The 26,599-nt window shown below is 39.7% G+C and overlaps 1 protein-coding gene across 2 annotated transcripts; it reads left to right on the top strand.

Moving 5' to 3' along the window:
- Positions 1-4,146: 4,146 nt before the first annotated feature.
- Positions 4,147-21,430, top strand: FBXO30 (F-box protein 30). Of its 2 annotated transcripts, none has more exons than XM_082480274.1 (4): positions 4,147-4,379; positions 8,446-8,550; positions 15,549-17,643; positions 18,504-21,430. In XM_082480274.1, the coding sequence occupies exons 3-4, from the start codon at positions 15,565-15,567 to the stop codon at positions 18,705-18,707; spliced, it is 2,283 nt and encodes a 760-aa protein (XP_082336400.1). In that variant the 5' UTR covers positions 4,147-4,379; positions 8,446-8,550; positions 15,549-15,564; the 3' UTR covers positions 18,708-21,430. The 2 variants fall into 2 exon arrangements, with proteins under 2 accessions (XP_082336400.1, XP_082336401.1); XM_082480275.1 differs by lacking the exon at positions 4,147-4,379 and adding an exon at positions 7,158-7,232.
- The last annotated feature ends 5,169 nt before the right edge of the window (positions 21,431-26,599 follow it).

The raw sequence follows: 26,599 nt of genomic DNA, 5'->3' as shown, positions 1-26,599 counted from the left end.
GATTCAAACCATTAACAGGATTACATTTCAAAGATTATAATGACATATTGAAGTATTCACTAATAAATCCACTCATGAGATTTATAGACAAGTTTCCATACAACAGAACATTTTTTTCCACCCTCTGAAAGCATTGTTTGTTTCTATCTTGCTACTTCATAGGTCTATAACCAACCACGGGAGTACCATTTGGCAGGATTAAAACTTTATTGACTTGAAGGTATTTATATGTCAGTACCTGGGTCACAGCACCAAAAATTCCCACAAAACATAGGTGGTACCAACCCACCACAGCTTTCATGGTTGTAACTAGGTAGGTGGGCAATTATGCTGACATTGAGACATCTGACCTGATGTTAGGGTAGATTCTCCTACCAAAAAATCCTTCTCACATTAAAGATGGAATATGACAAAACACCACTAAACTCCCAAATTCACATGAGCTTTTCTAGCGGCTTCCTTTATGATCTGTGTGCTAGATGTTTGGAAAGCTCAAATGTTACTACTATCAAAAAGGTTTACAAAAGAGAATCTGATTGCTGTGCTACTTCAAGTCTCTAGGCTATTTATAGGCTTTTTTAATGATAGAAGAGGTGCCTTGTTAGAGAGGAGAGGCTTTGCGTGGAAAGGTATAAACATAAAGGCATTAAAGTATGTATTAGATCTCTCACTGGGCCTAGGTTGAAAACACAAACCCAGGAGGTGCAAAAAAACTTCTGAGGTCTCTGTTGTTTGGAAACATCCTGCTCTCAAAGCTGTGCAGTGCAAATTGCATATGTGGCTTTGTGGGCAGATCTCAGCTGTTTATTTTTACACACTGCTAAATATGAACGCTCACGCATTAGTAAACCTACTTGCAAATGCATTTTGGAAACATTAGTAATTTTTTTCCCCCCTCTATCTCCACATAGAAAGAATTTCCAGACACAAATACCTGTCAGTGAAAAACTGAACTGTGATTGTTAGAATTTGAAACTAGAAAGTGCTTAAATAATTCACATTTATTAGAAAGTGACAGCAAACAAATTGCACTTTCTACAACCTTAGGAACAAATGTGTTTTATTTCACATACAGTTACCAGCTTATAGGAGATCGCTTGCACACCTCAGCAACTGCCTTGGCATTTGATACAGACTTTGCTTCAGAGGGGGGGAAAGACCTGAATTACAGTGCCTCAAGAATCAATTTACACTTCACTCTTCCGTTGACTTCAGTGACAGTGTCATGTACAGAACAATACTGAACCAGACACAGATACTCATTTTCCATTTATGAGTAACCAGAATGAAGTTTCATTCATTTTGGATTTAAGCCAGTAGAAAATAGCCTCTCCAGTTGTTCACCCACTGAATCCTCAAAGACCTTCTGGCTTGCAGGTCAATGGTACTGAGCCAAATTGTATGATTACAACTTGCTTGATTACCTTAAATAGCAGTTCATGAGCATGATGATGATTGTCAGGTGGGGTAGAAGGAGGATAGTTCTGAGACTGTGAGCAAGTATATGCACTAAAGCTTTAAAGAAGCAGCAGATTCTTCCCTGAACAACCAAATGACCAGAGGAGTCTCAACTGAGGTACGAGAAATGAAGTTCAAGCCACAGAAATTCATCCTCCTCACTCAAAAGAAGCAATTAAAATAAAGAGCCCCACTTCTGTCATATAAGACCAGTCCCAGCACACAGTCAATCAGAGACAAAAGCACTGCAACACCCTATGTAATTAATACCTTTGCAGCAGGTTGATCTCAGTCAGCCACACAGTATACACCATTGTGGTGAAAATAAGCAGCACAGCAAACTTCACCCTGTCCCACAGAAGACATTTCCAGCAAGAGGCAGTTGTGAAAACCAGTGACTGTCTACGTGGATTCTGCCCCGCAATTGTATAATTGCCTGCTGAGCAGATGAAATTATTTTGCTTGGCTTCTGTGAGTCACAGAGCTAATCCCTACCATCTTCTGGAGCTCACTTGGCTAGATGATTATGTCCTGATCCTATAATCAAACCTATGAAGGAAAAAAAGGGCCTGTCCTCAGGATCAAGGAAGATCAAGGCTGCAGTAGAAAGGTGGGGCAAACCTGAGAGTACTTATTATAGGCAGAGCTGGCAATGATGCCTCATATTAAGGTCATCTTAGGCTTTGTCTTACATACCTAACATGAAAATGATGGCTTACATCTTTCTTTCATGTTGTCTTATTTTTAGAGTAAGAAAAGGTAAGGATCTTTGAAGACGCTAAATGTCCAAACTTGCAGCAGTCACATCTTTTCCTTACTTCCCTCCAAACTTGGGTTAAGTGCTAAGAGATTTAGAGAATCTATGTGGCTTGCCCTTAAACATCTACAACATCTCTCAAACAGAAATCTATACAGACAGCAGGGAAAAAAGCTCTTTGGAAACTGGGTGCAGACAACAAGGTTTTCAACAGGAAGTTTAACGGAAGAATACTATTTCTTCTTAATTAACAAACTAGTCTTCCCAATCTGTTTCATGGCCACAGAAGATACATGTTTACATTAGTACGTTCCTTCTGAAAAAAGGGTACGGCCTAAATAAAATTGCTTTTCTCTCAGGACCACAAGACACACTGTATCCCCTCAAACCACAACATGCATATAAGCCGTTACACCCTGAATAATTCCTGTCTAGCTACAGCCCCCTCAACAGTTGGCTTCTGTAGTGTGAAGAACAGAATATGCAAAGGCAGGCTCAACACCCTGCACCTCTGGGAACAAGTTCAAGTTTCTGGGAAAAAAAAAAACCAACACATTTTGCTCAATGCTCTAGAAGCCTGCAGGGTGACCATAAGCCAAACATGCACCAAGAAAGGCATTACGTATGCCTTTTGGTGTTACTAGCAATGCCCATTTCAAACTGGCTGGCAGACTTTTCGCTGTGGTGATGGCTTCAGCAAGGCCCAGCACCGCTGCACCCACCAGCAGTCGAGGTACACCGAGAGGGCTGTTGGAATGCAAAGCAGCAGCTGTGCCCTCTGCCCAGACCCTGCCCTGCCCTGCCCAGCCCAGCCCTGCCCGCTCCACCGCCTGCAGCGGCGGCCCATTCGGGCTCGGGGAAGCTTCACAAACGGTAACCCCACTGCCAGGATACGCTGGCTCCCAGGCCGGAGCGGCAGGGCAGGGCAGGGCAGGGCAGGGCAGGACCAAGGGCCCCCCAAGGGCCTCCCTCACCAGCCGGGCCGGATTCCCTCTCGCCCCACACAAACGTTTCGGCCCAACAGCCGCCAGGCCACGCGCAACCCTCTAACACGGGTACACAGCCCCGCCGTGAACCATCCCTAGCCACGCGCGTCCGCGAGAGCGCAAAGACCAGTGCGGCCCACACCGCGCATGCGCGCCAGCGAGCCAGCGACATCCGGGCATCCCGCCCCGCCCGCCGGAGCTGACGCGCAGCCGCCGGGAAAGAGAAGGCAGTGCCGGCTTCGCGCGGCCGCGCGCGTTCTCCGCCCGTTGCTCCGCCCCTGCTTCAGCGCCCGCCGCCCCGCCCCGCGCGCTCGCTTGCTCTAGCTCGCGCGCGCGCCCGCCCGCGCGCGCGGCCGTTGGGGGCGCGGCTGGCAGCGGGGCCGCGCGGGAGCCCGGCGGGCGGTGAGGCGAGGCGAGGCCGGGCCGGGAGAGGCGAAGCGAGCGCCGCGGCGGCGAGAGCCCGGCGAGGGAAAGGGCGAGGCGCAGCGCAGCCTTCCGCGCGCCCTCCTGCCTGCCGAGCGACGGGGACGGGTGAGCCGCAGCTGTCCGCCACCCGGCGGGGCGAGCCGGGGCCTTTACGCCCCCCGGTGGGGCCGCGTCCCGCTCTTGGCCGGCGGCGGCTGCCTGGCAGCAGGGTGGTAAACAAATGGCGGCCCGGCGGGGGCGAGCGCCCGGGGTCGCGGCGGGGCGGGGGCGGCCGGGGCCCGGCGCCCGGCGCCGGCTCGGTGGCGGCTCCCCGCCGTCCCTGACAGGTCCCGGCCGGGAGGTGGGGGCGGCGCTGTCCGCAGCCCCCGGCGGAGGCCGCGGGGGGTTCGGTGTGCGTGCTTCGCTGATGTCCCCTCCTCCCTGCCCGCCCCCCCCCCGGCTCCCGCGGGGCCCAAAGTGCTGAGTGTGTGTCGGTGGTAACGTGCCATGTAGGGAGGCCGCCGGCCGCCCCGCCCCGCCCCCGCGCCTGGCCCCTCGGCGGGCCCGCGGCCGCCCGGAGCGGGTGGCGGTGGCGAAGCGAGACCTGCCGCTGCCGCTTCCTCCTACCCCGCGGTGCTGCCAGCCCTATTCGGGGTGTCGCGATAGCACGTGGGAAGGGATAGGGCCGGGGTCTGCCTGGTGCTGTCGAGACTACAGTCGGAGAGTCTCCTTTCTGCATGGAAGGAGAGGGGAAGAGAGCAAATAATCCAGAGGTATTGCTGAAATCCTTCTCTAATCCCCAGTGTTCGTGTATTTCGAGTAGCTGTGCTCAGATCATGCCAGAGGTTGTGGCGGTTTGTCTCGTCTGTCAATTCGTTCTTTGATGGCTGTTATTGGCGTGCATTGGAACCTTTTTTTTTTTTCCTTTATGAAGGTGAAACAGGGTGTGTAGCTGTACTCCTGTAATCCCACAGGTCGGTAATTGGAAGCGTACAGGGAGATGACAGCAGTTTGTTGAATGGCACGCACATTGAAACAGTTGTGTGGCCTCACTTCCAAAAGTTCTAGCGCCACTGTTGTTTACAGCAGGTCTTCTGAATTCTGCAGGGAGAAAACCCGTGGGCTGGAGAGACGGCTTTCTTTTGTTCTGCAAAGTTCTACTTGGATTTGGCTGAGGAGCTTTTCATAATCCTTGTTTCCCTTTTGCTGATTATGTTGTTAATGTGCCAAAATAAGTGTGTTTTAGCATACTAATCCAAACCTGGGCTTGTGCTGCTGTAGCAACAGCATCACCTTGCTTGTGCTAGCACTTTACGCAAGAGATCTCCCTCTGCTTTCTCTGGAATCAGTGTGTAGCACTTGATAGTTGAGTCCTTTCCCTGGGCAACTGCTGCCTTCTGCTGTGTGTTAATGTCATACACCTTAACTTGTGCTGTGATCTAGAGTTAAGGTTCATGAATCCCTGCTGATTAGGATGTTAGTTACGCTGATTTATGATATTCCCCTCTCCACCCCTCTCGCAAAAAGGTCAAAAATACTATTAAAAGAACTTTGGTTGGTAAGCAAGTTAAATAACGGGAAGACTGAAAAATTCTCAGGCAACTTTAATCCATCTTCCACTCTATATGCTGTAAATGTCTCTGCATAATTTCTCCATAGTGGTCCATTGTCATCCAGAGAAGAAAGAGATTCAAAGGGTGAATTGGGGATGTATTGCAAGCTGAGACTTTTGTGGGGTCTCTTTCTCTTTTCCAAAGTTAGAAGCTGTTAGGGAATGGGAGAATTCCAGCAGAATGGGCAAAGTCTATGCAAAAGCAGTGTTTTTACTTTGCTTCTTGAATGTTCTTTCTTTTGCACTAAATTGTTCTTTTACTCAATTAACTTCTTAAATTTGGATTATATTTCCCTCGCCTCCTACTTTGACGGTAGAAGGCTAATGGGCAAAATAAGTGCTGAGTTTAACTAGCAATATCTGGTTGGAAACTTTCAGGGCAAGACTTCTGCATGGTTTTGGACAACCAAGTTTTTGACCTAGGTCCTAAAGAGTGTCTTGTAGTACCTTTGTGAAGAAGAAAGCATATGGCTGTTAGTCTTCAAGTGAGCTCCGTAGTTGCTGTGGATTTTAGCTTTGTAACAAACCTATGCGTAGTACTCAGTCTAATTGAATTAAAAAGAACAAATAAAATTTCCCTCATACTGATAGACCTATTTCTCTGGTGAGCTCTGTCTCAAATGAGGCAAATGCTATTTGCTTCTGGCAACAAGATCCAGTGGTATAGAGATGGGAGCACGGAATCGTATAGTGATCATTGTATGGGTGACAGTTCTCTTTCAGTTTCCTTATCTGCCCAGTAAGAATAAAGATAACTCAAGTATTTGTTGGTGATACGGTTAGATCGTATAAGGAGTAAGTATTCCTGAACTGACCATAAATAAAGAAGTACATTATTATGTGAGGGCTGGAGAGAAATGCTGTGTAAGCTGTCCTAAGTATCTGGGCACTATCTAGTTTCAATATTGAATGAAGGAAAAAGACTGAAAAAATCTTGTAATATAAACTGGTCTAAACCAGGCCAAGACAGTTAGGAACTCTAGATCCTGACTTATTTTGCAAGCTACTGTTTTTAATAGTTTTTGAGGTGACACTTGATGTCTTGTTTTAATTTTATTGTAATCTGTTAGTGCTGCTTGAATCTAAAATACCCTGCAAACCCTTAGAGTCTGTAGAACATCTGATTGAGTAGACTGTGCTGTTGTTTACCAAATGCCAAACATTGATCTAAGCTCTTAATGTGAAATCATGATGAAAACCTGATAGGTATAAACTTAACACATGAGAACGAGTGGCATGGTGAGGTAAAATTCTAATTTGCGTAGTTGCAGCTCTTCATGTAAAACTTAAGGTAATCATTCAGGTTGATGGTTGAGTAGTGATACCTGGTTCAGACTTGATTGCATAGCTGCCAGAAGGTGTGTGGTGTTTAGTTTGCTTAAGTTTAAGCTTTGTATTTATTTGTCTATTTAGAAGCATCTCTAGTAGGAACTCTAATTTTCCAAAAGTCCTATGGGACAGAGTAATTTGTTGGAGTGACAGATTCATTGCAAATAGGATCTTTTGAGGAGTATGCTTTATTGGCATAGCTGTAATGCTCTTACAAAACCTTGTTTTAGCTGAGTCACTATTGTCATCGGCTATGGAATGTGTTTGGATGGGAATGTTCAGCTGGAGTCTTTGGGGGGAAAAGTAATAGCATCAAGCCTGCTGACATTTGGAAAAGGCAGTCTGATATTAGAGATCAGAAATTGATGACTCATTGTACATCCTAAAACCCTGCACAAAAGTGTAGTGCAGATCTTTGTGTTTTCTAGTTCATTAAGGTTAAAAAATTTTGGAAAAAGCTGGTATAACATGCTCATTATGAGATATATTCCCAGCTTCCTGTCATCAACTATTTGAGATAGGTGAGTTTTTGTTTTGAAAATAGTTGAATTTTTTTTAAACTGATATTTTTTACTATTTCCATTGGCTTTAAAACCAAGCAGCCTGGAAGGGGAGAAAGCCTTACAGGTGCTGCAAAAAACATCTTTCATTTGATAAGAAAGTGAAATACCTGAAAATAGAATAGGTTAAAGCTGTTAATACTGTCTCTGTTCTTGTTCTCCTGTTCTTTTTGTTCTACTTTTAACTTTCAATATTGTAGGAAAAACTCCATCTTTTCTACTTTAGTATTATCTGGTGCAGTGAGGGGAGGTGTCTGTTAAATGTTTTTTTGTGTATCTACTTTTGCTGTACAATGGTCAGGCCGTCTTCTACTAACAAGGGTGTATTTTTTCTATTAAAAATAACCTTATATATACAGAGTGCATAACATCTGCATTTCAGTCTGGGATCTTGGAGAGTAGTTGTGTTCACATTCCATTTACTTTAAAGTTGTTTTCTTATTTTGCTATGGGAACTGGTTAAACTTGTGTAGTAAGACCTGAAAGAGTATATTAACAAGATTTTTGGCCTGATCTTTGTAAATATACAGCGGTCAGGAATTCTGCAGCAACATTTATGAATTAAAATATTATATAAGAAGAAGGATTTATTTTTTACTTCTTTTGGGTGGCTAAAACTACCTACTGTAATAGAGAATGCATTATTTTTTCCAGTAAGTCTGTTTCTGGTTTCTGAGAAATGGCGTATTTTCTTTTCTGTTTTTCTGAAGGATTTGTGAGACGCTATCTGGGGATAAGGATATTGTTCACCTCAGTTCCACCTCTTTTAAGTTTTAGTGATAATCTAGGGGTATGAACATATGGAAGAGGTAGCTTTTTATCGTAAACAGCTTTTCAATATTAACCAACTGCTAAATAAGTTCTTATGTCTAAAGACTGAAGCTGGACAAATTTTGACTAGACTAAAATGCAGTTTTTTTGCAGTTAATTTTTTTTTTCGTTCTCCAGATGTTGCAGTCTTTAATTCAAGGGAGGTTGTTTGTTTGTTTTGTTTTGTTTTTTTTGAAAGTGGTTCCTGGTGGACCAAACCAAAGAATTAATTGAAGTAGATCAGAACAATAACTTTTAATATAAATCTCTTCTAGCCTCAGATCTAAATAGGTAACCATCTAGTGTGACTAACAGCTAGCAATAAGCTAAAATGACAGAACTTAGATTGTGCTTCTAAAGTCTGTTAAAAACTTGTTTGTTTTTTTATTTTTTTATAAAACCTGCAAAATATTTCAGCATTTGTAGCTCCAGATAGTGTAAGCACATGACCTTTTCAGAGGATTGTACATCTGGGAATCAATGTGTACACCTGAAATGAAACCTTACTTCTGATCTCATTTCTTGCAGAGTCTGCAGCAATCAAGGAGTTGTACTGCGTTCAAGTTCAGAAGTGCTTTACACATGAAATCTACTGGCTCTCTAGCTGATTCTGCCCTGTCACCATCTCAACAGGTAGAGAGTGCTTTTGTGCCCGAGCCATGCAGCAAGTGTAGCTGTTCCTGGTGTGGTTGTCCTGTGTCAGTGTGTGGCCAAATGCACATTGAGGCCTTTGGGTTTCTTCTTTGGGGAATGTGTCAAGGAGACAAGAATGCATGGCAGATCTGTCACAAAAGTACTCTAAGGAAAAGCCTAGTAGTTTTGGTTTTGGTTTTTAACACTCGTAGAGTTTAATAGTGATAGAAGAAAGTGTTCTATCATTCCATCAGAGCTTGTTTTCTAAAATGGGACAGCCAGACACGTGGGGCATCAGTGGAGGGTCCACTTCAGCAGTGTTTTGCTTTGGCTCATTTCCCACTTGAATTCTACTTGTTTTGACTGCAATAGTTTGGGAGGAGACATCTCACTGAATTCTCTGAATGGTTTGCCACTAGGGAGAAAAGAACTCCTAAAGTGGTACTCAAAAGAATGCAAAATACAGGTCAGCTCCTGTAATAGGATGTTTAGGGCAGGAGTAGGCATGGAAAAGCTTTTCTTTATAAGGCTGACATAAAAAAGTTGCACTTTCTTATAATTCTAATACTATTTTTGCTGTAGTTAGAAGTTTCTTTTTGTTTTGGTCTGGTTTGTTTTTGCGGTAGATGGATAACTTCAATTTATGCTTCAAAAAGCAGTTAGTTCTTACTCCTTTGATGCTAGATCACTGATAAAACTCGAATCTTTCCAGAAGTTGTATGCCCCTGAGGTTTTTTTCTTGTAATAAGAAGCCATGTTTTGAGTCTGACCTTTTTCTGTCTCTTTTGTGTAATACATATAAATTGCCGTAGACTATGATGATAAGGGTAGAAGTAGCATACTACTTGTATAGTAGTTTGGGCTTTAGTAATTGAAGCTCCTTCTCCTGTGTTCAGTGATTAACAAAAAAATAATGTAGACGCATTCTAGTATGTCCAATATGTGCAGTCACTACCAGGCAGGGAAGATGGTCTCATCTTTGTTGTGGATTAAATTATGTTTGAGAATGCAGTGAAAACACATCTATCCAAATGTTTGAATCTATTTTTAACTTCCCTGATCAGCCTAGTTGTAACAGAATTCAGGGTTGCCCTGATGAACTAGGGGGTGGGAGGTAGTAATTTGTATCCCGTAAAGGTGAGAAAATATTTTAAGTGTGGCATCTGAAAGGATTCTACTACCTAAAAGTGTGTCTGATGTAAACTAATTTGAAGAAGTACAAGGCTTCACAAAGTTCCTGTCAGGAACTTCTCTTTCAAAACAGAAAAATTGTGTAAAGTAGAACAATTGAGTAGTATATAAGATAATAAAATATGGCCACATGTACTACTCTATTACCTACGCAATTGAAGCACATCCCTTGAAATTTATCACCTCTTAGCCATGTTATTTCGTGTTAATAACTAGCAGTTTGCAATGTTGTTTGTAGATCTTTTGAACTTGCCATTTTAAAGAGTAGTTGGAAATTAGTGTAGCACTAGATTGACTTTGCTGTATGTCACTGTTTCCTACCTCCCAGTCCTATGGAGAGGCATTTAAGCAGGATTTGAGGTACCCAGCTCCCTAATATGAGGACAATGGCTGCACTGGCTTTGGAGAAGCCTCAGGATGAGACTGTTTAACCTTAGACTTTGTGGAGTCTTGAGGAGTAGAGTTAGAGCATCGTCAAGCAGGAATGGCAACTAGTTGGTGGCGCTTGCCATTCTCCAGTTGAAATGGTGTTGAAGATGTCTTGCAGAACCTCCAGTTCATGTTTTCCATCAGTTATTTGAAAACTGATAAATCAAAAAAAGACCTCAAACCAACCAACCAACCCAAACACCACCACCTGCAAACCCTAAAAGGGAGCATAACATGCATAACAAAGTTAATGCAGCCATGCCATTGTAGGTGTTGGGTTTTAGACAGAAAAATTGTTCTACTTTTTGTGCAGGATAAGGATGACAAGACAAGAAGAGCTTACATTCTAGAAGATTGAAAAGCTTGTTTAAAGCATTTGATAGTTAGACCTGTTAGTCAAGGTGAATGACAGTTATTCTCTTATTAAGATACAGAAAAATAAAATAGCTTGTTCAATAATTATCTGTAGTACTGCCAATGGTATTTTGGCAGAATATTCTAAAGCTCTTTTTTTAAAAAAAAATATTTTTTTTTATACTGCTCTCTACCTCTTGCCCTATTTTTCCTTACCCTTCGTTTTTTAATTACCTATCACTTAAATCTCTTTCACTTGACCGTTTCCTCTCTGAAAGTTTCTGCATCTTACCAGACTCATTAGCCACTCTTTTAGCCTGAGACCTGGGTAAAAGATGGAAGATTCAGAAATATGGCAGTCTCTTCTACAGTCTTGAAAACAAAAGGGAATTTTTTAGAATGATTTGCATATATTTGGCTGCATGTGGGTGGATTTGGATGCTCCTGGGAGTTTAAACCTGTAGTACTGCTTATGTGTCTCTCTTCTTCTACTTCCTTGAACCAGTAATTTAAGAACCTGTTGGCCTAATTAGTCGCATTTGATAAAGCGAAGAGTCTCAAAAATAGTTGAGCTTTATAGGTTTGGTGAATAAAAGGTGGCTGAGTAATGGGGGGGTCCAATAGCAGTAATAGTTGCTGTGATTTCCTGTCTTACTGGCACCAAAGAATTCACGTAGGGGAGAGGAAGTAAGCAGACTTTGGGTTTGACAATACTAAGTACATACAGTTCCGTATACTTCGTGGTGTAGAAAAAAGTGTGAGTTCTCACTTGCAGCTGAAGTATTGTGTGGTGACTGAAACCCTTATTATGCTATTTTAATGTTTGTGTTACAGCAACTGAAAATCACGTGGCTGTAGCAGCTGGAATTTTAATCCTGTTAATTATGACAGATTTTCAAAGCATGTTCTGGCTGATTTGGTCAGCTGACTGTATAGTATGTACAATAACATCAAGTGATTGCACAAATTCTGAGAGCAGTGGTCACCTCAGTGGAACAGGATGTATTTTTAGGTTTCTCTGCTAGTAACAGTCAAGTGTGTGTACTTAAGCATCTCATACGAACTGAAGCTAGTTGCTGACACTATGTTATCAGAAAAGGACAGCTGTTTGTTCTTGCTATAGTCATTGATCTGACACTCTATCTTCTTACCAAATTGTGGCAAGGAGCACAGTGGGTATAAACACTGTAAATATTATTGGTACATGTTTTAATGACAGGTATTTTTCTTCGGGTCAGCAATGACACTTTTTGCTAGCTGTTTCAATTTGCTGTATCAGAGTAAATAAAAGCACTGCAGCAAGAATTTTCTTTCTCTGCCCTTTACCCAACACTTTTTTCCTTTACAAGGCAATGTTTGGGAAGAGCGTGGTTCTTGGTCTCAGCGTAGTACTAGTGATATATCAGTTATGGTTCTTCAGAGGAAAATGCTTCAGATGTGGATGCTCTTAATCAATGAACCAGAGACGTGCTAAGTTCTGTGGTTCACAAGGTTAGCTTACAAAATGGAGTGAGTTGTGACTGTTTGTTGATTAAGGAACGTGCTAATTCTTGAGGTCTTATCCATTTATTTCACCAGTTTGATAGGGTCATTTGTTTTTTTTCCTTTGGACTTGATTTGCAATTTGATAATTGAATTATATCATAAACCTTAACTAATTTAAGCAGTCCAGGGACTCATCACTGCCCAAAACAGTTGTTGAGTTTGAAGCCCAGGTATTAAAATTAAAAATGCAGAAAAGGACATTTAGTAGATATAAAAGGACTTTGTAGTAAGCTATAAATAAAACGTGACATTCTGACTAAATTGAAGTTTTGCAGCAGGTGCTGTGAAGTTAAGGCTTTTAAGCAGGACACAAAATTCTGGTGAATGTCCTGCTGATGATCTACTGATGTCCAAAGAGATATTAAATTACATATTTAATTAAGGAGCCAAAGGATTTGAATTTTAAGAGAAATGGCAGCTGATATGAAACTACCTAGGGACCAATAAAATTCTTCTTTACAGAAACTGAGAGAATAGGTTACTTCAGCTATTTAATTGATTACGTGCATAACTGCTTCTTTATAAAGCAAGCATCTGTTATAGAACTAAATTAGCATCTACCTATTGGTAAAACATGGTATTTTAGTGTCTGCTCTGGCTTTGGTATACTGTCTGTTGGTGATACTTGATGTTTTCATCAGGTTTTGTCTCCTTCTTACACACTTCAAAATTTCATTTGCTTGTTTGAAGTCATTAAGTTTTGATGAATATTAGCTTATGTGTGAAAGGAGTCCAGGAGTCTGAGAAAAGCCAGTATCATCATGCAACTCGGGTTTCACAATCTGACTTTTAAAGACCAAGATAGTGTGCTAGGGAGGAGGATGTTTTACTGTCTTTATAGAATGTTCTCCTGTGTAAGCTCACGTAGGCTATTTAAAGATAGTATTTAATGATGGTTGACTAATTTAGGGTATGTGTACACCGGTGGTGCAGGCAAACACAAGCTCACTTTGACTGCATTCTGAGCTGTCTGCTTGTGGGCCAGCTTTGGCCTAGAAGCAATAGGAGAGTGCTAGCATAGCCATGCAGGCTAGCTAACACACCTGCCCTCTGCTCTAGAAGTGGCTCTCTTCTGGCCATCTTAAAGTGAGCAGGGTGCATAGCCTTTTGCAAAGTACGTAAACAAAATATATATATATTTATTTTTTTTTATTTTAAAATATAATTGTGAGTAACTGGTTACATTAAGCCTTACTGCTACTAGACTGCTTGTTTTATGGGAGCAGGACTGTGTTTAGATATATGAAGCAAGGGCTGGGCTTTATGAGGGCTCTTGCATTATAAACTAGTACTTGTCTTTTTCAGGGTTATTTCCACTTTGTGTTAAGTGCTTTTAAAATACGCACATAACCTAAAAGGTTCCTTTTGATCTCTGCTTACCTGTTGACTTGAGGAAAACTAGAGTTTGTTTTCTGTATTGATGCAAAACTCTGAAATTTTCTTTGGTCTAGCAACAGGTAGGCTGCTGTATTTGGCAGGAATTACTTAGAGAGCGCTTTGGAAGAATTAAAAATATCCCGGAGAAGTCAAATGATTTTCTCTTTTTTCATTCTTTACCAAAGGTGTTTCAGCTCTTTGCAGTAGGTGCAATCTGACTTAATGTGCAAGTTGAAAGCAGGTTGTGTTTGCTAAAATGTTTAGCGAGTCAGTCAGTCACTGAGCTCAGTGACTGATGCACTTGACAATTTCTTCGAAACTCGGTACTCAGTATATAAATACTAAAGTATGGTGGGGAAAATTCAGCTGTGTTTTGCCTGCTAAGTGTAGCACATATGCTTCTTTGTTAGAAGTGTTCAGGAGAGTAGGTGGCTAAAATATTTGAGTTATCCAGATTACGATGGATGGGGAGATGAGGACTGATTGCTACTTAAAGTTGGCATGAATTTCAAAGTGTTAAAAGAATACAAGTGAGTGAAGTGTCACATATATTTCTATTTAAATGCTTTAAATGATTTAAAGTGGAGTGTCTAAAAGGCAGTTTTGTTTCCTCTTACCTTCAGTTTGAACAAAAGGAATAATACTAATCAGTTTTATTTTTACAGTTTAGAGTACTTTTAATTTAAGACATTTTAATGCATTAAAACTGAAGGGTTTAGTCTGAAGTCAATGCATGAGAGCACTTGTTAGCTAGTAGAATAAGATAAGAAACCATTTTTATTAAACTTAAATTCTGTAAGCATTTTATTTTTCCAGAAAATTGCTGGAAGGTGGGGAGTGAGGAAAAGATGGAACTGACGACCAATGTATTTTTGACACAGTATTTTGAGATTTCGCTCTGTGCAAGTAATTCTCTGGTATCTCTGAACTGTAAAGTTTAGTCTTTTTTTTTTTTTTCTTCTCCATACCACAACAAAGAATCGTTTGTTTGGGGTTTTTTTGCCTTTGTTTCAACATCTTATAATAGATTATGCAATTTTATTTGGATTTTTATAGCTGTTTGGCCTTGTTATGTAAAGTTGTGTTACCCTTACACTTTGAACTGCTGGTATTGTAATCACAGAATCACGGAGTTTCAGAGTTGGAAGGGACCTCTAGAGATCATCTAGTCCAACTACCCTGCTAAAGCAGGATTGCCTAGAGCACATTATTCAGGACTGCATCCATGGCATTATCAGGTTGGCCATAGGATGCATTAAAAAAATTAACTTTTGTGGGCTGAACTGGAGGTATAGATTGGACCATGTTGGGTAGTAAAGTTTTATGTAAAAGTTTTCAATGAAATAAAAGGACTTATTTAATGTATAGTATAATTGCTATCCTTATGCAACAGCTACTATAAAAATAAGGGAGGAGCTATAGGCTATACATAAAGAAAAAAAGAAGAGCGAAGAGCTGTTGTAAAGGACTGCTGTCTGTCAGAAACATGGAGGGGTGAGAATGGGACATGACAGGGGATCGAGGTACACATTGAGAGCTGCAGATTGCCTTCAACAGAACTGCATGAAGAGGGTGTCAGAAGCTTAGGTGGTAGGAAGCAGCTCAGGGAATAGGTTGCCTCTGTTTAATCTAGAGAACTGGAGATGAGGATGAATCTGGCTTCCTTTATTTCATCTCCCTACTCTGTAGAGTTGTATGGTTTATGATCTTAGGTAGTAGGCCATAGTCAACAATTGTGCTTTGTTTTTCATTGAATCATCTATTTGCAATGGGCAGGGGAAAAGAGCTATTCCAGTGGGAAGGATTATGCGATGTTTTTACCTAAGTTGCATATATTATACTTGGTGAATAAATGCATGGACTATGTCTTGAACTCTGATATGAATGTGTATCTTTAATTTTCAGGTGAATTTTTAAACACCATTTCGTTGAAATAAAATGCCACATACTTGTTCTCTTAAAAGGGCTACTGATCAGTTCACATTGTGTTAACATACATTTTTCTGTACACATAGAGGATGCAAAACTGTAAATAATAGATAGTAAATATTAATAATATTGAGTTAATATTTTATGCTTTTGCTTTCTTTCTTTTCTCTCAGAATTGGATTTACAGTCATGGAGGAACATCAACAACATTTACACTGTGTGAACTGTGTCAGCCGTCGTTGTATGACCAGACCAGAGCCTGGCATTTCCTGTGATTTGATTGGCTGCCCATTGGTTTGTGGAGCAGTTTTTCACTCATGTAAAGCTGAGGAACATCGCATCTTATGTCCACTTGAAAGAGTGCCTTGTTTGAATAGTGGCTTTGGATGTCCCTTCATAGTAGCCCGAAATAAAATTGCTGATCATCTAGAAGTTTGTCCTGCAAGCGTGGTATGTTGTACCATGGAGTGGAATAGATGGCCAGTCAGTTATGCAGACCGAAAATCTTATGAAAATCTGAGTAAAGATGTTGATGAAGTGGAGCAGCTAGATATGGCTTTAGCCCTTCAAGACCAGCGCATGTTATTAGAATCACTTAAAGTAGCAACTATGATGTCAAAAGCAGGTGATCAAATACCAGAATTCAGAGAGCAAACCTCTGTCAAATCAAGTGCCCCAGATACAGTGCATTCAAATGGATTGATGCCTGTAGATGAAGAGTCCTATGGCGCACTTTATCAAGCTACTGTAGAAACAACAAGGAGTTTAGCTGCTGCTCTGGATATCCTGAACACTGCTACAAGGGACATTAATATGTTAAGTTCAAGACTCTGCGTTTCACCGCATGAAATGAAAGAAGATACTGAGATTAAAGAACAAGCTTCTAATGGCATTATTCAGGATAAAAAGTCTGACCATGAATATCCAGATGAAGATAACATAGGAGCAGTTGGGGGAATTAACTTTGATAGCCTGAATCAAAATTCGCAAATGGAGCAAAATGGTGATAGTGATATTTGTTATGATGTAGTGCAAAAACATGACTTCACTCTCAACCTCAGTAACTCCTCACTTTTGTGTAATGGCTTTCATGTAGAAAATGAGGGTTCAAAGGTGTTGGACCAGAATGAAGATCTTGCTGTATCTAATTCAAAACCATCCAGTGTAGCAAATGGTGAATGTACTGCATCTCATGATGATGAAACGTTACAGTCTTGCAGTTCCTTCCCTATAACAGGACAACTTAAAGAAATAATATCAGCTGATCACTTAGTTAATGGCAATGTTAATCACGTACTACTTCCTCGTAGTGCTAACGAAGAAGAAATGTTAGACAGACAAGTGGAGCAAGAAAGATTGAGAAATGTAGATGCGTTTTCACTTTTACGGCATCGATCATACAAATTCCTTGTTAACCACTGTTGGTCTACACCAAAAGAAGACAAAGCTGTTGATACGTCAGATTTGGAGATAACAGAAGATCCTATGGGTCTTCAGGGGATTGATCTAATCACTGCAGCTCTGTTGTTTTGCCTAGGAGACTCTCCCGGAGGTAGGGGGATATCAGAAAGTCGCACAGTCGATGTGTATCATGTTGACTTTGGGACCCAGACGTTTTCTCTCCCATCTGCTATATTGGCCACAAATACAATGGTGGGGGAAATAGCTTCAGCTTCTGCATGTGATCATGCCAACCCACAGCTCTCAAATCCAAGTCCATTCCAGACCCTTGGACTGGATTTGGTATTGGAATATGTGGCTAGATACCAAACAAAACAGCGTTCAATGTTTACATTTGTTTGTGGACAGTTGTTTAGGAGGAATGAATTTTCATCGCATTTTAAGAATGTGCATGGTGACATTCATGCTGGCCTTAATGGCTGGATGGAGCAGAGGTGTCCTTTGGCATATTATGGGTGTACATATTCTCAACGAAGGTTTTGCCCTTCAACACAAGGGGCAAAAATTATTCATGACCGCCACTTACGGTCATTTGGAGTTCAGCCTTGTATATCCACGGTATTAGTAGAACCAGCAAAAAGCTGCTTAATCGGACTACACAATGACCATCTGAGTAGTCTACCTTTTGAGGTTCTGCAGCACATTGCTAGTTTTCTAGATGGCTTTAGTTTATGTCAGCTTTCAAGAGTGTCACGTTTAATGAGAGATGTATGTGGAAGCTTGCTTCAAGCACGCGGAATGGTGATACTGCTTTGGGAGAAGAGAAAGCACTCAGATGGAAGTTCTTCTTGGCAGATTAAAGAAAAGGTAAGTTGTTTTTTATTTTGAAAGTGAAAGGGAAGGTATTAAATTGGTCGTGTCTCCTTGACTAGTGTTGTTATTACTGTTTTTTGATATAATATCCCTTCAAGAAACAGATTGTCATGTATAATAATTAGTGAAAATTGTTAGCAGGTTGGTTCAGTCTTCTCCACACTTGAAGAAGTAGAAGTTAAAGTAGTGTCTGTCTAGTTTTTACATGATGTAAATAAATTAACCTCTGATTTTCCCAAGATTTTAAAATAGTAAATGATTACTTCATGATTTTCTTTAATATCAATATACTATGAAAGGGGGAAAATTGCCTACAAAGTTTGCTTTCTTTGCCTTTATTCTGTTTACAGCAGTTTTAATTTTTGCTCATCTGTTGAGAGCCTATCCATTTGCCATGATATTGAGTGCCTTAAGCATGTAAATAATTCTTACAGCCTTTGAGTGACCTTTGTATAGTACAGTTTTCACCATTCCCCATCCCCTCCACCCTGCCACCCCAGAAATGCAGAGTATCTACAGCAATACTGTGGAATTGGAGAAGTCGATCATTTCAGAAATGGATCCTTGTGACAGGTCATGCAATACTTTGTCATTTAACTCCTGATTGCATCTACTTTGTAGATGCAAAAAGTATTGCCTGCCTTTCTTCCCAGTGTTCAGATTTGACTTGGAATCTGAATCAGCCTGGGACTGGCTATGCAAAATTTAGCATTGTATGTTTTGTCATGTTGGTTTTTAGTATGATTTATAGTAGCTGCAAAACATTGCCTGAAAGTATTATAGCACATTTGATTTCCTGCTCTGAGTTTAGGTATCTTAAAACATTTTGAGCCTAAGTGCAACTTATTTTCTAGGTCTGGCGCTTCAGTACAGCCTTCTGTACTGTGAATGAATGGAAGTTTGCTGACATCGTAAGCATGGCTGACCACTTGAAGAAATGCAGCTATAATGCTGTAGAGAGAAGAGAGGAGGCTGTTCCACTGCCATGTATGTGTGTAACAAGAGAACTCACTAAAGAAGGACGTTCACTGCGCTCTGTTTTGAAACCAGTACTTTAAATATCGCAACCACTCCAATTGCACCTACACTCAAGCACCTGATATAACCTCGGTAATATTACGTGACACTTTATTAATGTACTAAAGATACTTTCTGGCTAAATCTACTCTGTCACTGTGTATATAAGGTTTGAAGTGACATTTATTTTTTATAATACTGTTTAGCTGGAAAGTAATGAAAGTTGCCTTAACGTTTGAAAAATTTGGAACTTGCTGGACAGGGTAGTTTTATCTAACTTATATAATTTAAGAACAAAATCCTAAGGTGTGTTTTCTGATTCACTGGTGCCCATGTTGCTTTGACTGATAACATTTCAAAAATGGCCTCTAAATGGTATGCACATCTAGATAGGAAACACTGAATTGTAGTAAGACAAAATCCTGACCAAATGTACTTTCTGTATTTGGTCTATTTTTCTTTAACAAATTATAATCCAAATACTTGAAAGATAAGGAAGAATTCAAAACTTTATAGTAAATGTCTCAAACACAGCTTTTAAGTGCATCTTTTCTCATGAAATTGGTGTTCTAGTGCTCTTCCTAGTTAACAGGTGATCTAGGATCAGCTTTTTTAAAAAAAATTTTTTTAGGAATGATCTAAGTGAACTCAGATTTACAGCAGCTTAGTTTTTAGTACAACTTTCTTTTGACATGTTAAGAATGATTATTTTTCTTCTGAACTATTAACAGTTATTTCACTTTTGGGAGCAAAACTTTTAGAGCTAAAAACATGGAATACTAGTTTTTACTCTCGCACCTACAATGACATCAATATAAAATGTTTAAGATGTTTTTCCTTGTCCTGCAGTTGGCTGAAGATTAAATTGCTTGAGCAGTCAGAAATTCAAAGTATGTGATGAACAGTTATAAATTTATATTGCAGCTAATGAAAGGGCTTTACTTGTTTTATGGTATTGTGAGATGTATTGTCTCCTTTTCTGTTAATTTGTCTATAAAAATGCTGCTTTTTTGAGGAGCATTTTAAATTACTGGTAAGTATAGCAAATGTATCATCTTCATAAGATGAGACATGATTTGTTAATTGCATAGGGCATATCAGAAATGTATGTTCAACCACATCTGTTAAATTAACAACTCCAATTTGCTTCCAGTCTTCCATAATAAAAGATCTTACAAAGCATTTGTCAACAGAGAATACATGCTATGAAAAATGGCCTGGTATAGCAAAACTGTAATAACTTGAACTGACTTTCCAGCTTGTTTGTATTAATGTTGGTGTCTCTAGCCTGTTGCACTTAGCAACTGTGCCACAAAGCTAAAACAGAAACAAACCAGAGCTTGGAACAAAGAAATACAGTACGTATTTCCATTATAGGAAAAAATAAGAGATTAGTAAGTAGGAGATGTTTACAAAAATGGCTAAATTTATTACTCGTAATTTCTGTACTGGACTCTTGTTTATGGCTAGTCTGGCTGCAGTTCACAACTTTGGTATCTGTGCGTTTCCCATTCTGGGTCCAGTCCAGCTAAACATTCACTGCCTTTTTCTATCCAGAGTGCTACAGGTGCCCAGAAAAAAATTAAATCTAGTTCTTCAGTGCCATGAGTTGAAATTACAAGAGCTCAAACAGTTCTGCCTGGATCTTCAAATTACATTTTCTCTTTCCACACTTTCTCTTTGTTTGCAGAGAGGAAAGGAATAGACCCTCTACAGAAGTTTTATTTGCAGTAATTCTTAGCTGTTACCACACTTATGTGAAAAGGAGAATCCAGATTAATGTACAAATCTGACTATACCGACTGGGTTTTAGGTAGGGATTTTAACACCAACATGAGCACACACACAAACACACCTGCCCACTGTTCTCTTGAGTGCATTGAAATGCATATTACCCACAAATTCTTCAGTACTAGGCAGGAGACTTTCATCAGTTCTTGTCTTTTAGCTCTAATGGCTGCTTGCTGCTGCTCTCCAGTGTTTAAAAGTAGTTAAATGACTGAAAAGAATCCTGAATGTTGAGGCATTTATGCTTGCGTTTATGGTTAAATCTACTTTAAAACATCTGTCTTGGGTTACTGGTATTTTTTAGTCAGCAATGGGGTGGTTTTGGTACTCGGCATTCTTTGTAACTACCCAGAACCCTGAGAAGTATGGTAGTCAGGCACGTGTCTTGGTCGCTTAGGAAAAGAGGGTGTCCAGTTAGAGGAGCTGGTGTTGGTAGAATCTCGCTTGTAGCACAGTGCAGATCTACATCTAAAGTATCATCAGTTGTTGATCTATTAAAATGAACTTTTTAAGTACTTGGTGTTCTTCTTAAGAAATAACACTATTTCTCAATACATGCACTTTTGTTTTCAAATGTAGATACAGGCTTTTTGTTAAATTAGTTTATTTTTTATGAGAATCCAGAGCTATTAAAATATCAATGTTGTAAACAAAATCTCTGCCTTGTAAACTGCTCCAAATGCAGGAATAGTTAGGATAAAAACTTTTTTTTTTACACTGCTATGCAGTTTGTAAAACATCTGTGGTGTACAGTCAATCTATCAAAATGTGGCTTGTTCACATTTGCCCTTGAATTTTAAAAATGTCATATCCCTTTCCTGGTACATCTTCCTTACAGCATATATAGACAGCTGTTCCAGTCTTTCTTTTACTTGATACCACATTGCTACTTTGTTTAAAATAATATGTTTTCAATCATTATGCAATATTTTTTTTGCAATGTCTGTTGAAATCCTAATAAAACTTTTGGAGTTTCTCTTTTAGTATGATTGTACTTTTATTAATGCTTATCACCAGCCTTCCAGTGTTTAAACATGGTGCTCAACGTCTGCCTATAGGATTCCAGTAAGTACTCAAAAAATGAAGTTACATCAAGGAATCTATTTACAAACATTTAAACATTGCATAATTTGGAAGTGATTAATATGTATTCACATTCATTTTGGTATGACGATCAGTCTTCTTTGGTCTGTTATGCAGCATAGATTTCCTTCCACAATTAAAGATTTCACTACATAACATTGCAGACTCATACTCTACCTTTTAGGTTTGTTTTAATTGTTTTTTCTAACTAATAAATTGGAAAGATTATCTGATCAATATGATATGCACTTAGACTACTGATTTGCAAAGAACACTTTCAGTGTATTCTTATGAGTAAAGTTTTCTGTAGGAGGTTGTTGCTTAAAATGGTACAGAAGCAAAAATTCAGGGTGGTTTTTAGATAACAGTTGTAGTTCAGACTGTGGAATGGCAAAACATAAACCAAAACCTCATTAAAATAGAAGACTCCAGAAATTGACCTTTTGCCCTGTCACTTGCTAATATGAGTATGCTAATAGTCTTTACAAATAAAAATATACCTATACTACATAAATCTGATAATAAATTAATCTAAACTGTGTCAAGCAACATGGTATGGTGTTACTCATGGTTTAATTTCAGCCATTACAAACTTGTGGCTTTTTTACTTTTTAGACAGACCACATCAGCATTTTGGTTTTCTCTCCCCCTAAGTGGATTAGATATTCTGCTGTGTAAGGAAATATTTTGTGTTTCACTTTAACTTTCTTGATGCTTAAAGTATTCTAGAGGATTTGCCTGTATGTTTTAGCTTGTTTTTCTGAGACAACTGCTAAAACTGTCTTCATAAGCTGAAGCTGCATCTGCTTCATCAGCTTCATCTGCTGATACGCTTTCCTAAAATGAGATTTAAATTCAGTGGAGAATTCAATGTTTGCTGTAATATCAGAAAGCTGATTTAAATTCTTTCAGTCAGAATGTCTGTTCAGGCATCTGATTATCTTCAGATGGGCAAAATCTAGTGGTTGTTTACAACACTGAGGAAAAAATAGCATTCAGATAGCGTATATAAAAAGTTATGGCATGTAAAGCAGGGACCGTTTGAAGAATGGGATTCTCATAGTGTGAGTGTTCGGCATGCGGTGAATATTGTAGCAGTAATCCAAACTGGAGAAGAAAACTTGAATGGAGAAGTAGGCTTAAAATAACAAAGGCATCCAGTCCCAGCATAGATACTCTCCTGAGGGACTGTGAGAGTGCTGGGAGTTTCTGACTTGTGCATAATGCAACAGTGTTTTACTGATGATTTATCAATCTTTCCATGATAGTGGGGGTTACCCTGCTGCTACTTGAGCTCTAATGTGCTTTAGTTCTGTATTCCTGAATCAAATATTAGTGAAGTTGAATGAAGTCCTCTCTACTGAATGCAAGGTATGTATTCGGTGTAGGTTCTACATGCTGGTGGTGTCAGAGGCAGTATTTGGTAAGAATAATAGAAAAATAAGGTCCTTTGGATACAGAGAATTTATCTGCTTAGTTTCCATCAGTGTTTGCCAGAAAAAGGGAACAAAAATGTGTTAGGGAATGCAAGGAACAAAATAAGGAGACTAATAGCATTCACTATAGCTTGCTAATGGCCCGATAGTCGAGAAAACATTAGTCATCATTAGATGCACTATGAAATGTGACAGCAAAAGTCTGCACCTCTGCTATTTTGACAAATCAAATTCTGTACCACGTGCAGTAGTAGGTATGCAGACTGGTTATAGCCTCAGGTAGTAAACTTATGCAAAATAAGCATGTATGATTTTAACTGCAAAATGGGGGGGGGAAGCTAGAATTTCATGGTATGAATTCACATAAGGCTAGATTTTTAGAATCAGTCAGAAAAATGTGATTTCTGCCTTGAGGATATTTCAGTGGACTGGTGCTTAGTTTCATGCTAAACATTTATTTATTTATTTAAAATCATAATATGAACGAACTGCAGTAAAATAGTAGTAGGAAAAATTGTAATGACCTTACAAAGTTATTTCTGTTTAACAGTGTCATAATGTAGTATCAGACTGATAATTTTATAATATAAAAAATGGAACACAAGAAATAGATTGTAATACATGCTTTTCATTTAAGATTTGTCTTTTTCGCTCCCTAAGGTATGTTTTCAGGCATGTAACAAAAGAGTTATCTTCAAGCTCATTGTGATTTAAATGCAGAGAATTGTGCTAGGAAGATGAAAGTTGGGTGCATTAGTGTTTTCATGTGAACATCCCAACAAAGGGGTAGGTTGCAGAGCAAAACTAATCTGATTATGTGACTGGTCAGCAAATGAACAGTCAAGAACCTGGCATGAATATATGCAGGACTTTGTTCAGAAATGTTAATGTTTGATCATTACATGTTGTGTAATCTTCTGAATATCATATACTCTATAGTATTGTAACTATATCATTGTGTTCCACATGTGATTCTGGAGGCCTTTGCAGCAAACAGGAAATAATGTGCTGCTTAATGAGATTTGACCCTTGGTTAAGGTAAAATATGACTGTTATGAACTGTGGCAGCTGTTTATGAGCATCAGCTGTCTGAAGCCTCACGTCATTGTGTGTTTCAAGAGTAAGGGATGAGTGGATGCCTTGTTGCCGAAGGAAGGTGGCTTTACTTCTAAGCAAGAGGAGTTTTATATGGCATCTCACTGTGCACGTGGTTTTTGATATGCAGATGAGTAGGATGTTCTTGATTTAACAAGGCAGTAACTTCTCAGCAGATGGGATAGCACACAACACAAAAATGCTTCCATATTGTGTGATAAAATAGGTTCAGTCTAATTGACCTGTGACATTGACTTCAGTTAACTGGAGTTGCAACTCATAATCATATTTTTCAGCTGATGCCATTTTGGATAATCACAGAGGTATTTATGTTAAAGGTTAAAAAAACCAAAACAAACAAACCAGCTAGAAAAATAAAACCACACCAAAAAACCCCTCTCCAACAACTAGAAAAATTCTCACTGATGGATTTCTATCCTGTTTCTATATATAAACAGTGTTCATTAATGTTTGTTAGGAGAATCAGGCAAGTAAATAGAAAACTCAGTTTCTGTATTTTGTTCAAATGAAATCTACTGCATATAGATACAAAAGTGCATCATTTCAATGAAAAAAAAAAAAACAAAACACCAAAACCAAAACAACCAACCCAAAATGCATTTACTTATGATTGGAAGTGTCCCCTTTTTGCTGTCCTTTTGAACTTCAAGTGAAACTTAAATGTTACCAGATTTGCTAATTTTACCATCCAGATGTCATTTATTCTCTTGGACTAATTCAAGTATGTAAATAGCTGAAAAAAATCTCAGGGCTTTTATAGGTGTTTAATGGGCTGAGACAGTTTCAAGTACAAGATTCTACCATTGATCCTTGTCATGACTGTAGGGTTTTTTTGCTAAGATTCTAGTAATTGTATACCTCAGATGCAATGAGATGATCTTTTAAACCCTGTATGGAAGATCAGGGAGAAGGGCTATTCTCATATCTAGCTACGATCCTCCATACTATCTTGAAACTCTTCAGTTTTCTAGGAGTCACATTGAACCTACAAGAGTCTCACTTCATGTCAGTGCTTATCTATATTATAATTTGCACTTCGTGTCTTTTTTATTTCAAGTACTTTCCAGGTTTTATAGGAAAAACTGCTTTTATACTTAGCAGGGAAGTTGATACAAAAAACCCCTCAGATTGCTTAATTGTCTATGCTTGAGTGTTTCCATTTCAAGTAATTTGGAACATGTGCCAGATGGGTATCACAAATTAATGTTAACCAACATCAAAATCATTATCTTTTCCATCCAAGGTGGGGCAAATCTCTGGATCATTAAATTTGTTTCTGATCATCTGATTAGCACACCTGAAGAAAGTCTGTTTTTTCAAGGTGGTAGAGGAAAAAGGCAGATTGTAACCAAAAGAAATGGTTCCCATTCTGGCTGAGGCAATGAAAACCTGCCTTATTTTTAGAACTTCCTGGAGTCCTGCTCCTCAGTTTAATCCCTGAGAAGTTCTGTGGGTACTCCTTAAATTCACTTCCTTTGGAAAGTGAGTCATGGCAGGTGAACTCATATTCAAAGAGTTAAGCACACCTGCTCTCCTCCAAAATAATTAAATGGAGGCAAAAGACTAGAAACTTGGTTTTCCTCAATTAAGTTGAAAAGTTTCTCTTCAGTGCTTAGGATCACAATCCCTGTGATCCTTGGTTATTGCTTGTGGTCTGAGAATGGGAAGCTCTCCAAAGTTTAGTGAAAGTGTATTTAGTAGCCCTTTACTCAGGAGTAAGGGCTATTATGTGCTTTTGCAGTCATGTCAGAGGAACATCTACTTAAGGACTTGGCGTGCTGCTTCTGCTTGCAAACTCTGTTCATTATCACCAGGTTAATATGATCTTGTCTCTTCAAGAGGACTTTTTGAGCGGGTGACCACCTGCCTCCTGTTGAAGCTAACAGCCTTTTTGGTAACTATGATTTCCACTGAATGATTTTAGAAAATTCAGTCTTTATGGCAGATTATGCCAGGTACCTTCCCTCCCCCCAGGAAGATGTTCCCCAGTGTGCATACTTACAATTCTTCCCTGGGATATTGTCTTACTGGCACTGAAATCAGGAGATGACTCTACCTGATTCACCCTAAGATATGTGCATCCAAGATGGAGGCCTTCTTCCTTGAGGATGTAAAGCATGCTTTATCTTGAATAGGACTGTGGTGGATTCATGTGGCAAGGGTTTGGTAGCAGGGGGAAAAGGGGGAGCCTCTGTGAGAAGAGACTAGAGGCTGCCCCATGCTGAACACGGTTATAGATGGCTCTGCAATGGACCCACCACTGGCCAAAGCTAAGCCTATCAATGAAGCTTGGTGGTGCCTCTGTGAAAACATATTTAAGAATGAGTAAAAAACACTGTGTAGCACCTGTGAGAGAAGAGTGACAAAAATGTGACAGAAACAGCCCTGCAGACACCAAAGGTCAGGGAAGAAGGAGGGGGAGGAGGCGCTCCAGGTGCTGGATCAGAGATTCCCCTGCAACCTGTGGAGAAGACCATGGTGACTCAGGTTGTCCATCTGCAACCCATGGA

Source organism: Vanellus vanellus, assembly GCF_965231255.1.
Source record: "Vanellus vanellus genome assembly, chromosome: 3".
NCBI lineage: Eukaryota > Metazoa > Chordata > Aves > Charadriiformes > Charadriidae > Vanellus > Vanellus vanellus.
Note: the sequence above shows the minus strand (reverse complement) of the source record. Positions and strands in the feature narration are given on the sequence as shown.